Source organism: Bipolaris maydis, assembly GCF_028858645.1.
Source record: "Bipolaris maydis strain C4 unplaced genomic scaffold PSV08scaffold_9, whole genome shotgun sequence".
In the NCBI taxonomy this organism is placed as follows: Eukaryota; Fungi; Ascomycota; class Dothideomycetes; order Pleosporales; family Pleosporaceae; genus Bipolaris; species Bipolaris maydis.
Window position 1 is genome coordinate 434,357 of NW_027093865.1, and position 11,199 is coordinate 445,555.

The 11,199-nt window shown below is 55.0% G+C and overlaps 4 protein-coding genes across 4 annotated transcripts; 1 reads left to right on the plus strand and 3 right to left on the minus strand.

Moving 5' to 3' along the window:
- Positions 1 to 846: 846 nt before the first annotated feature.
- Positions 847 to 2,469, minus strand: PSV08DRAFT_225273 (uncharacterized protein; the record flags this gene model as incomplete). The annotated part of the gene is made up of 2 exons (XM_014228187.1): positions 847 to 2,054; positions 2,130 to 2,469. The coding sequence occupies 2 exons, from the start codon at positions 2,467 to 2,469 to the stop codon at positions 847 to 849; spliced, it is 1,548 nt and encodes a 515-aa protein (XP_014083662.1).
- Positions 2,470 to 3,627: 1,158 nt separating this feature from the next.
- PSV08DRAFT_402720 (uncharacterized protein) lies at positions 3,628 to 4,851 on the minus strand (the record flags this gene model as incomplete). The annotated part of the gene is made up of 1 exon (XM_014228188.1): positions 3,628 to 4,851. The coding sequence occupies one exon, from the start codon at positions 4,849 to 4,851 to the stop codon at positions 3,628 to 3,630; it is 1,224 nt and encodes a 407-aa protein (XP_014083663.1).
- Positions 4,852 to 5,107: 256 nt separating this feature from the next.
- Positions 5,108 to 7,915, plus strand: PSV08DRAFT_410455 (WD40-repeat-containing domain protein). The gene is made up of 4 exons (XM_014228189.2): positions 5,108 to 5,262; positions 5,326 to 6,329; positions 6,379 to 6,991; positions 7,041 to 7,915. The coding sequence occupies exons 1-4, from the start codon at positions 5,184 to 5,186 to the stop codon at positions 7,580 to 7,582; spliced, it is 2,238 nt and encodes a 745-aa protein (XP_014083664.1). The 5' UTR covers positions 5,108 to 5,183; the 3' UTR covers positions 7,583 to 7,915.
- Positions 7,916 to 7,982: 67 nt separating this feature from the next.
- On the minus strand, positions 7,983 to 11,172 carry PSV08DRAFT_47048 (glycoside hydrolase family 36 protein). Its single transcript, XM_066093972.1, has 5 exons — positions 10,953 to 11,172; positions 10,770 to 10,901; positions 10,601 to 10,717; positions 8,415 to 10,494; positions 7,983 to 8,340 (listed from the first exon to the last, which is right to left on the minus strand). Exons 1-5 carry the CDS (start codon positions 11,019 to 11,021, stop codon positions 8,135 to 8,137), a joined length of 2,604 nt encoding a protein of 867 aa, XP_065948889.1. The 5' UTR covers positions 11,022 to 11,172; the 3' UTR covers positions 7,983 to 8,134.
- Between the last annotated feature and the right edge of the window lie 27 nt (positions 11,173 to 11,199).

An 11,199-nucleotide genomic window follows, 5' to 3' on the forward strand; every position in this document is an offset into this window, starting at 1 on the left:
CGACCAAAAACATGCTTAATTGGTGACAGTGAGAGTTAATGACGTCTCAACAAGGGCAACTCGTCATGAAACAAACAGCAGATGATTTTGAGTAGTATCATTCATCTAGCTTAAAGTAATGTACTAGGCTCAGAATAATATTATACACGGGGCGTAGGTAATATACTATAGGCGTGAGTGAGAAAAGTTGGACGTCTACAATAAACCAAACGTGTGTATAGTGGACAAAGAAAAGGAAACGATATTACCCTCCCACGCTACGTGACATTCGTTATCTGTAAAAGGAGTGATTTAGGAAACCTGAGGGGAAAAGTTGAGTTGGATAGATGAAGATGGTGATCATAAGACTTTTTGGGGAATTAGATAGGATGATGAGGGCACAAGTGGGTTAACCCGTCTTTGCAAAAAGGCCGTCGAGTTGGCAAAAAAAACAAAAAAAAACACAAAAAGCGATTTTTTTTTCATCGGTGATTGGAATGCCATAATCAAAGTAGGCGTGCACCCGATATGCGTACGCAACAGTGAAAGAAGTGAACAGTAGAGGTTGCGTGTGATACTCCTAGAGCATGCGAGAGAAGCTGATTTCCATACTGAATCGTAAATGCGGGGTTCCTGGATTGACGGCAAGATGTGGTCGCATTTGCTTGTTCTAGGGTGAGTGTAGTGACGGGTTGCTGGGTATTGCATAAGCGCCCGAGCGCGGTGCTTTGGCTGCTGCGAACATGCATATGCGAGGTCCACGCACAGACGGCCCTTGAACGGTTCGATAAGAGGACGCCATCTTACGCCGGAACGCTCCCCACCAACAAAAACAACGACGCCTTGTGGAAGTGCACACGGGCTCGCTTATTTGTGACCGTGCTGCTCGGTGCAGATCTTCCTGACGACCCACTTCTCCCAGAACTTGCGTTGCTGGTTGGTGACCATGACACCATCGTCTCCTAACGCGTCTACACTGTCCATATGACCGTTGCAATTGCACCAGGTGACCGAGGCTGGGGTATCTGGCATGGGTGGGAAGTGGAGAGTTCCGCCCTGCTCCGGTTCCGGCTCGTCGGTTTCTGTATCCGATTCTGTACCAGCTATCGAGCTGTCGTCGTGATCGTGTCCATTAACGCTGTGGTTGTCGAATGGCTCTTCTTGTTCCCCATCGTATTCCCAGTCCTCGCTCTCGTCACTACTGTCGCTTCCAACAAGAGGATCGTCTGGTACTTCAGCCCCCAACACCCACTGCTCATCGAAATGTTGCTCGTAATCAATTCGTCGTAAGCTGACCCAGTCAAGCCTCGGGAGATCGTCCCGCAGGCAAGGCAAGACATCTTTCCACCTACTGCCTTGCCTCAAAAGTACGTCTCGCAGCCGCAATCCGCGCAATGTCTCTCGATGTCTCTGTGCAAACCCAATGATTTCTTCTGCATCTAGCCGCCATGCTTGTATACCAAAAGCCTGCAACTTGTCCCACTTGACGTTGTGGAAAAGTTCCTCTAATTGGATCGAGAGTGGCCTGTACGATGGAAAGCCGATATGCAACGCCTCTATGTTCTTGGCAGCCGTGAATAGGGCCTTGGACAGAGAAGAGAGGTCTCGCATGCGCACATCAAGGTCGGTGCTATCATCAAAGTGTAACTCTAAGCAAGTCAGGCGACTGGCAAGGATGCTCAATGTGGATGGTGGATTCTCAACAGCACTCGACACACTCTGTGGACTAAGCATGGGCGATGAGATTCTTGAGCATGGCGATCCTGACTTGAGAAGGGCCTGGCCTATTGTCTTTGCGCTGTGCAGGCAGGCCGGAGGCCACCGCGGGACCAGATCGTTTAGTTCATGGGTGCGCATGTAATTAATAAGCTTCCCCTCTTCTTGGTCCTGGACGCGCAGGATCTGGATGTGCTGAAGGGAAGTGAATTGGCGAAGTGCAATGTGGAGAATGCGGGCATCTTCGCCAGTGCGGACAATTTCTCTCTGCTCGTTTGCCTTTGTTTGGAAGTGACGAACATCAAAGAGGGCGAAGCTGTTGGGCTGTGTATGAAGGAGTTCTTGTAACCGCTCCCGTCCTAGGGCCAGGTTAGTGTTTGGTTAGGCATACGGGATTTTGGAAAGGGGGGTTGAAGAAAAAGGGTTAGTCGGACCTTGGTCGTAGAAGAAGGGGACCATGTAGCTGAATTTCTTGACACGGCGGGCAATGTGCGGCTGGCTGGCAATCTTCTCGAGCCGGTCAAGGCCTCTTTTGGAGAAACGGGTGGTGACACGTGAGAACTGATGGATGACGCCGAGGTCGGAAAACTTTGTGCAGGTCAGGCGAAAGGCGGCGATGGTCTGGGCCTGGTCGTGGTCCGGAGGCAGAGGCAGCTTGAAGCTCTCCTGCGAGAGATAGGCGCGGCGTTCGAGGCTAATGGGCTTCTCGGGTTCCGAGGCGACATATTCGAGAATGATGCGAAGAAGCTCGTCGGCAAGATCAAGGATACCCATTTTATGTGGGACTATTCATGACGGCAGTGGGAGGAAAGGATTGCTGGGGCGGGGGTTGCTCGGGCGGGCAGGAGGAGCGCAGGGCACGGGGGATATAGTGGAGTGGGAGCAGGAAAAAGAGAGACACAGAGACAGAGACAGAGACAGAGACAGCAAAGGCTCGGGCCGGATCGGGACAGGAGATGGACGGCCGACGGGAGGCGGATCGAGGGCTGTCGCGGGCCAGGCTTGCCAACTGACAGCGTGGTGGTGACCGGCGGCGATGTTCTGTGAGACGAGACAAGCGAGGCGAGGAGCAGCCAGAGGGCAGAGGGGCAGGGCCGGGGATGGGAATGCATGACCTTGTTCGCTAGTAGTCAGCTAAGCGTCGCTGGAGTTGAGGACGACGAGTGGACACGCACCGCGGCCACAGCGGGCGCTCCCCCAATGGCACGGGGCGCCTTAGCCTGCAAACCGCCTAGCGCTCACATGACCTGACCTCGACGCGGCCGCCCGCCACAAGCACCCGTCGAGTGACGGGCCCGTGGCTCCTCCCGCCTCGACTCTCGCGGATTCGTTGTCTGCCCACCGCCTGCCTGCACCGCCTGCACCGCCTGCACCGCCTGCACCACCACCGCCCACCAGTGGGGCCCTTGTCCCCTCGGCCTCTACCCTCTACCTGCCCGTCCACCCCTCCGCCGGCCCCGAGACCCACCACGCGCTGCCAGCACAGCATGCGTCTCGAGCGCTTGTGACGCTAATCACCCGACCCGCAGACCGTCATCAGCACGATACCACGGCCGTGCCCTTGGAATCGCCCAGCGCTGGTCACCCACGGCCGACGAGAGTGCATACATCACGGCCGCCCTCGTCTCCCACGCGCTGTGCCAATGCCACTGCTAATGCTAGCTACCGTCTACCACACTGCCCCCGCACCGCCTGCAGTCGCCGCGCCCGCCCGTCTGACAGCAAACGTGTTGCCCGTATCCAAGCCCTATATGTGCCCCCCTCCACAGCGTCATTTGCTTCTTGTGCCCCCAGCCCCGGTCCTCCGTTACACAAGCACTCAACCCACACGTCGACTTGTCTTTTCTTCCACCCTGTCCACCCGCCCTGCCTTTTTATCCCTCATTTCCGCCTGCTTGTCTTCGCCTCATCTTCCTCGCCCCCTGTGCTGCTCTAGACCCGACTGCGCTCGCTGCGTTTGCGCCGGATCTCGGTACTGCTCAGCTTGCTCTCGAAAGATTCGTCCACGTTGTCTTCTTCGCTGGCATCGAGAACCGCAACCTCAAACACCTCGAGCGCCTCCCAGCCCTGCTCTTTGCGCTTTTCGTTGACTGCCGCACCCCCGCTCCTCGTTTCGAGCGACAGCACCAGGGCGGTAATGTCCCTGTCGGTGATGGTCGGGCCAAAAGGATCCCATATCTCGACATATTTGATAGTGAGCCCAAAGGGATAGCTGACGTGCACCGCATGGCCATTTGGCCCAGCCTCATTCAGTTCCTCAACACGAATCCGCTCGTCATCTGGAGATCCAAAGTAGACAAGCTGTGAGAGAAAGTCGTGTACAGACTCCTGGCGTTGCTTCCAGCTCTCGAGCTGGTCTGCATACTTTTTCTTCTGTAGCAGGGCATCGCCAGTGATTCCAGCGGTAAGCACACTGGGTTTCGACTCGGAGGTGGACGACTGCCGTCTCCCCAGCATGAATGCGAACATTGTCAACAGCAGCTTGTGGCCAATATGCAGATGATCAAAAGTCCCTCCAACAGCTACCGAGGCGTGGTTCGTGGCTGCACCGGCCTGTTGGAGAGTTGGCTCTGGCGCCGAAGTGTCTACGCTCACTAGTCCGCCCCGGACTTTGTTCACAGCGTACTGAGACTTGGCTAGAGATGTAAAGGCTTTCAGTACTTGCTCGCCTTGTTCACTCTCGACTGAATAGACGACGTGCCATGGCCGAGGGCTGCGAGCTAGTGTGTGCATGTCGACGGCTGGGCCTTGGAGTTCCTGCTCTGGAGTAGCATCCGGCAGGGGCCCGGTCAGGTGACCGTCTCTTGGGTATGCCACCAGCACAATGCGGGCGTCGATGCCCTCCTCATCTTCCGTATCGATAGCGTGCCTGCTTGTCGTGATGCAAATGAGTTTGTAGAGGTCGGCGACTAGCTGCTGCGTGATGGCGTAATGAGGTCCTCGCGGCGCATCAAGATGCCTGTACAGGTGCGGGCATGGCAAAGCAATTTCCAAGAGCGTGTGCCCCTGTGATTTAGACGGTGACGCTGCCAGCTCTTTCAAGACGGTGCATATTGGGGCGTTGTATGCAGCCTTGAGTGCTGCGTACGATGACGGAGCTGGTGCAGGCGGCAGCAACAACAGAGCACGGTGGACTGGCTTGCGTGAGGGCGGCATGGTTACAAGACGACGAGCAATCACCAGACGAACCAAAGGCGTGGTAGGAACAGAGACAGAGTTGAATGCAATGCGCCTTGCGAGCAGAGGGAACATGAATCGCGGGGGCTTTCATGCAATGTCCGTCCTCTTGCCCGCCCTGGACGTGAATGCGAGGGTTGGTTGGAGGAGGGGTGGTGGGGAACATTTGCCGAGACAGAGCCGCCCAGGGACTCTACATACGCCAACCGCACATGTCGCTTTCCCAGACGACTCCACGCCGCAACCGTTGCACGTCACTTTGTTTTTCTTTTCTCTCGCGGTGAGCCAGCGCGGTAGGAATTGTAGGCGCCATGCCCTTCGGACACCACCACCAGAACGGGCCCCTCGACCCAGCGCAGGGCATCTATGCCGCCGCTTCGGCGCTTGGGAGTATGTAGGCCTCCGGGGCACTCTACCTGAACACCAGCTGATAACCATCTCCCCCATCCGCAGGTATAGGAGCGCCTGGAGGCAATCTGCGCACAGCAACCCAGGGCACCACACGCGCGGGCACCGATGCCTTTCTGCCAGGAAGCAGTGGCAATGCCCAAGCACCGGGTGAAGCGTACATGGCATCCACGGCACCGCCAGCTGCAAACTCGAGCTACGATACGCCGCGACACAAAGTGCCCAGCATGGGAGGGCGCGCACCAGAAGAGCACCATGTGTCGGCAGCAGTAGGCCAGCATGCCTCAGTGCCTCCTCCAGCGACGTCGGGTCAGCAAATGTACAACCCGCCCGACACCTATCGGTCGGCGCCCAACATCAACCTTGACCATGGCACCCCGCAAAACAGCCAATATGCCTCTCCCGCCGTGCCTGGCAGTCTCCAGCCTGCAAGCAGTGCCGCGTCGCAGCAACAGCAACAGCAGCAGCCACAACAGCCACCGCAGCCACAACCGTCACAGCAGCCGCAACAGCAGCAGCCGCGACCCGGCCCTACTACTTCCTACACTGCCCCCGTTGGGCCTTCCCAGGCGCAGATAGCCACAAACGCGCAGCAGTACACGCTACCCACGCGCTCAAACACAATCAGCCAGTCCCAGCACTCCCCCCACTCGTCGCACTCGTACTCGCGCTCCAGCCCAGCCGGCCTGGGCCCTGACCAGAAATACATTCCTTTTTCCAATACCCCCGAGCAGCAACAGCAGCAGCAGCCCAAGTACGCCGCCGGCACGCCCGCGCAAAAGTACTATCCCACGACCCCTTCGGGCGCCGCCTCCCAATCTCCCCTCGGCCTCGCGGATATTAGACCACGCGCAAACTCGAATATGGAGCCTGAGAATGCGGGCCACGGCAACCCAACGCTCGGCGACATGAACAAGGTGCCTTCCAACAGCAACTACCTGGCCCCCTGGAGCATATACGCCTTCGATTGGTGCAAATGGAATGTATCAGGGAGCAACAGCGCCGGCAAGATGGCCGTAGGCAGTTACCTAGAAGACAATCACAATTTTGTAAGTAGTCAATTGGGAACGATAAGACCTCAACTAATGCGCCGTTCAGATCCGCATCCTCGACACGCAGATAGCGCCCCAAGACGTCTCCGCCCCTGGCGCAACCCCCTTTGGCCTCGAATACAACGCCATTGCCGAAGCCACATGCTCCTTCCCAGTCACGCGCATGCTGTGGGAGCCGCCCTCGTCACAAAAACAGTCGACAGACCTCCTCGCAACGTCTGGCGACCACCTGCGCTTGTGGTCGCTACCTCAAGCCTCTGGAAACACCACGAGCAACACCATCACACGCTCATCATCCGTGAATACACGAGAACCTCAGCTTCCTAAGCTTACACCACTCGCGCTCCTCTCCAATTCCAAGACACCAGAGCATACCGCCCCATTGACCTCCCTAGACTGGAACACCATGTCACCAAAGCTCATCATCACTTCCAGCATAGACACAACCTGCACAATTTGGGACATTCCCTCTCTTACAGCGAAGACACAATTGATTGCTCACGACAAAGAGGTCTTTGACGTTCGCTTCTGCGCAGGCAGTGTCGACGTCTTCGTAAGCTGCGGTGCCGATGGAAGCGTACGCATGTTTGATCTGCGCAGCCTCGAACACAGCACAATCATCTACGAGCCTTCCGACAAGGGAGCTGATAGAGACAAAGGTTAGTGCACATTGTTTTCCTATGTATACGAGTAACTAACTCCACACAGGCTCGCCTACTGGCCGCATGTCTCCGACCAAAGCACAGCAGACCATGTCGTATGCTCCACCGCTGCTCCGACTCGCCGCTTCCCCACACGACTCACATCTCCTTGCTACCTTTGCCGCCGACTCCAACCTCATCCGTATCCTAGATGTTAGACAACCCGGCCAAGCCCTGCTCGAGCTTCGCGGTCACTCTGCTGCTGTCAACAGTATAGAATGGAACCCCTCTCGGAGAGGAATGCTTGCATCCGGCGCCGACGACTCGCTGGTCTTGATATGGGATCTGCTACACGCAAACAATGGTGCTACAATCAGTGGCGAACATGCTTCAACACAGCCTCCACCTGCACCTTCAAACTCGCACCCCGCAAATGGCGCTGCAAACCAGCAGAATGCACCAGTCGGCCAAAAGGGGCCGTACGCTAGCTGGCGATGCGACTATGAAGTCGGCAACCTCAGCTGGGCTCCTCAGAGCGCACTGACTGGACAGGGCGGCGAATGGGTTGGTGTTGCTGGTGGGCGCGGTATCTGGGGCGTCAAGTTATGATGAGTGTTTCAAGTCGGAAATGCATGAGGAAGAAAAATGAACCGGTGATGAAGGAATAAGGCTCAATCATTGTGACATGTAAGCAAGGAGAGACGCTACGAAACGTCGTCCTTGTAAAATGACACTGCTGGTATGGAACAGTCAGACGAAGAAAAGAACAAAAGAAGTGCATAAACTGTTCGTGTCTGGCTTGGCCTTGTTTGTTCTCCCAATGAGCAATCTCGATTTCTTCGGCGTTGGATGGTAGCGTTTTATGCTTGCATGTGTTGTATTTTACGTTTGATCGAGATACCTGGAAGTCTTATTGTCTTGAACATTATACATCTGTTGCAAAAAAAAAAAAAGGAACTGGTGCATGAATAGTCTTGTGTTGCAATCCTGATGAGAGAAGATCAAGCTTGACGTGATAACGAAGACCATTCGTGACATTGACTCAAGATTCGACGATTCCTTCATTTCGCTAGTATGGCCGAAAAACAAAACCCCCCTCCCGGAAAAAAAACCAAGACTCCAGCCGTTTCCACCAGGTACTCCCAAGTCATGTGAATTCAATCAGCGAATAAACACCTCAATAACAACCTCATTGCTCCACCCGGCCTTTGAATCCGTCTCCTTCCACGCCGTCGCGGTATCAATCTCGAGCACATTCTCGCACGCTTTACTCACACTGACGCAATGCAGGGGGACGGGGCGCCCAAAGAGTAGGGCGAAGAAGTCATTTTGAATAGATCGACTGGGGAGATCAGAAATGTACAAACCTATTCGGACACAATGATTAGCAGTCGACATGACAGAGGAAAGAAAAAAGAAAGAGGGGGGGGGGGAAGTTTACCAAAGGAGCCCAAAACCTTGAGACTAGTCCAAACCCTCAAGCGGCCCGAAGGACGCTCAATGTACGCGTCTGAATTGATAATGGCGGCGGCACCCGTCATTTTGCCCAAGACGCCCAAAACCGCCAGGCTAATGTGCTTGGGGCCGGTACGCTGGAGGTCGTCGGTGCGTCCCAACGTAAACGACTGCAGGGGGAAGGCGGAAAGGATCTCCCAACCGCGGACTGCAACATCGAGATGGACAAAGGCGGCGTTGGTAGCTACACTGGTGGGCTTGGTGACCTGGCCGTCTGTATGGGAGCGGATGACGTAGGTTCCCTTTTCAGCGCCGGGAAAGGCGTCGAGGGCGATGATTTCCGAGACGGGTTTGGGGGTGCAGTTGAAGATGCCGAGGATGGCGACGCCCGTGTGTGCTCTGCCGACGTAGGTGCTCACTTTGAGAAGGACGGCGTCGTCGTAGGCGTTGTATGCCGAGGTGCTTTTGCCGACCGTGTGGGGGCGCAGGATGACGGTGTCGCCGCGCGGGGTGTTGCCTGTCATTTGGTTGATGAGGTTGATATCGTGCTGGCCGGGCACGTCGGTGATGTAGATGGGGCCGCCGGAGACGCAGCGGCCTGCGGCGTGGAAAGCGGCGTAGTCGTGGCTGGTCTGGAACATGTCCCAGTCGGGGAGGATGTTGAGGTACTGGGTGAGGAGCGAGTTGTGGGCGTTGCAGAAGATGTGCCAGGGGTGGCTGGCGGGGACTTCGGGGAAGAAGTCGTCCGAGTTGCGGAGGAGCATGCGGGGTTTGTTGGAGGGGAGTTGGGAGTGGAAGATTAGAGGGGGTGCTTGCGACATGCAGGATATTGCTCGGGCGGAGAAGTAGCGGAGTTGGGCAATGGACCAGGCGTCTTGGAAGGACTTGACTAGTTTGCGGCGGTCGTCTGCGTCTTGGAGTTCGTCAAGGAAGAACTGGGCGTCTGTCTTTACAGAGTCGACTCCGCAGGAGGATAGGAACTGGTAAAAGTCTTTGTAGAAGCGGTCGACGTCTTCTTCGGCAACTACTACAATCTCACCACCTGAGACGCCGTCTTTGAGTTTGACAGTGGTCGTCTTGTACTCTTTTGCAATACGTCCTTCGGGGGCTACACCACCCCAGTAGCCGAACATGGCATGCCAGACTGCGACGTGTTTGATGTGCTTGTACTTGTCTCGGATGTGACCTACTGTAGCCTTGAGACCACGGGGGAAGCCATTCTTGTTGGCTTCAAACTCCATCCATGCATTGTCGAACTGGTCGCCACCTTCTGTGTTCAGTGACTGCCAGTTGTCGTCGATGATAAGGTTGCTGATGTTGATCTCGTTCTTTTGCAGGGATTCCAGGGCATCGAAAATTTTATCCTCTGTGAGTTTCTGGCCCAGTCCATTCCAGGTACAGTATGACAATCCGTCGTACCAGTTTTCTAGCCATTGAGGTTTGAAGTCGTCCACCAGAGCCTTGGTCTCCTCGTCAATCTGACCAATAGACTCTTCGTAAGCCATTACGAGCCTGCGTGCATAGTACATTGAGGCAGCAATTGCATCTTCCACGCTCTTACCAACTGTAGCAACAAGGCGAACAGTTCCATCCTTTTCTGCATCGTTTGCGGAATTCATTACGATATTTCCAGCTCCATCGTGATTGAGGGTAGTGAGAACATCCCCGACTCCACTGATTGCTAGAATCACCAAGTGTGACCCATCATGGCGCTCAAATGCAGCCAAAATGGCCTCTTTGTCAGGTTGAAAGCGCTCCTTGCCTTGCCTAGGTGCAATCCACGGAGCCCACAGGCGAATTGCCGCAAACCACCGAGAGAGGTTCGTAGGCTTGCCCAGTTTTTCGCGTGATTGACCGGGTGTTTTGCCAGAAGCTGCTCCGATTGGGTAGGAGATATCCCATAGTTGGGTGTTAGGTGTGTCACTTTGCTCCTTTGAGACTGTGAGAAATGGCGGAAGATTTTCAAGATACCATGCCAAGTTATCATCCAGTGGTTCTGGTGATTGAAAGATGAGATGGCCATCGGAAGTTGAAAAGTGCTCGTTTGCCCATTTCCATGGCTCATCCTGTAATTGTTAATTGAGTCCTTGAAGAGGTGGTAGCATTTGTCCGTGCGCACAAAGCATTGGAGTTTAAGTGACGAAGTTCATGAACTAGTTTTTGAGAACACACCTTTCCTGACCTGAAAGTAACAGTGTATGATACTGAAGAACCGTGCTTCGGGCGGCCCGTGAGTTCAAATGTAAAGCACTGACGTTTCAAATCGGTTCGGTGTGGGCTGACCGCCGTCTTGAGACTATCAGCTTTCTCAACGCACGTCTGGCAGGACAACTGCTCATACCACAGTTGGCTCAAGGTTGGGCTCAAAGTTAGAGCTTGTCCATTTGTCGGAGGCATGAAAATTATGCCATAGAGCGACCTCCCAGCTCTTTTCCGCGCCAACAGAGCTCTCAATGATTACTGTGAACTTGACCTGACAGGACATTAGAACCATGTCTAGCACCCAGAACAACCTTGAACTCACAGAGTCTCTATCTGAAGCAATGGTCGTTGTCTGGCCCAACGGGGGATGGCAGGTGAGCGAGGCATACATGGTGGCAAAACAGGGGGGTTTCGTTATACTGGACAAGCAAAGCTCAAGGCGAGGTGTAAGGGTAAGCTGTGCTTAGTGTAGGATTGACAGAACAATAAGACACGATCAGGCACAACAACTGGAGATGGAGGCAAAGAGGGTGAATTGATGTTTGATTGAGGTTGCAGCTAGGAGACCA

Excerpts from the sequence above, each read along its gene's own strand:
- PSV08DRAFT_410455 (XM_014228189.2), top strand. The coding sequence starts at position 5,184 with ATGCCCTTCGGACACCACCACCAGAACGGGCCCCTCGACCCAGCGCAG. Across the intron at positions 5,263-5,325 it reads CGCCGCTTCGGCGCTTGGGA|GTATAGGAGCGCCTGGAGGC; the intron begins GTATGTAGGCCT and ends CCCCATCCGCAG. Across the intron at positions 6,330-6,378 it reads TAGAAGACAATCACAATTTT|ATCCGCATCCTCGACACGCA; the intron begins GTAAGTAGTCAA and ends TGCGCCGTTCAG.
- PSV08DRAFT_47048 (XM_066093972.1), bottom strand. The coding sequence starts at position 11,021 with ATGTATGCCTCGCTCACCTGCCATCCCCCGTTGGGCCAGACAACGACC. Across the intron at positions 10,902-10,952 it reads TTGCTTCAGATAGAGACTCT|GTCAAGTTCACAGTAATCAT; the intron begins GTGAGTTCAAGG and ends ATGTCCTGTCAG. Across the intron at positions 10,495-10,600 it reads TTACTTTCAGGTCAGGAAAG|GATGAGCCATGGAAATGGGC; the intron begins GTGTGTTCTCAA and ends TAACAATTACAG.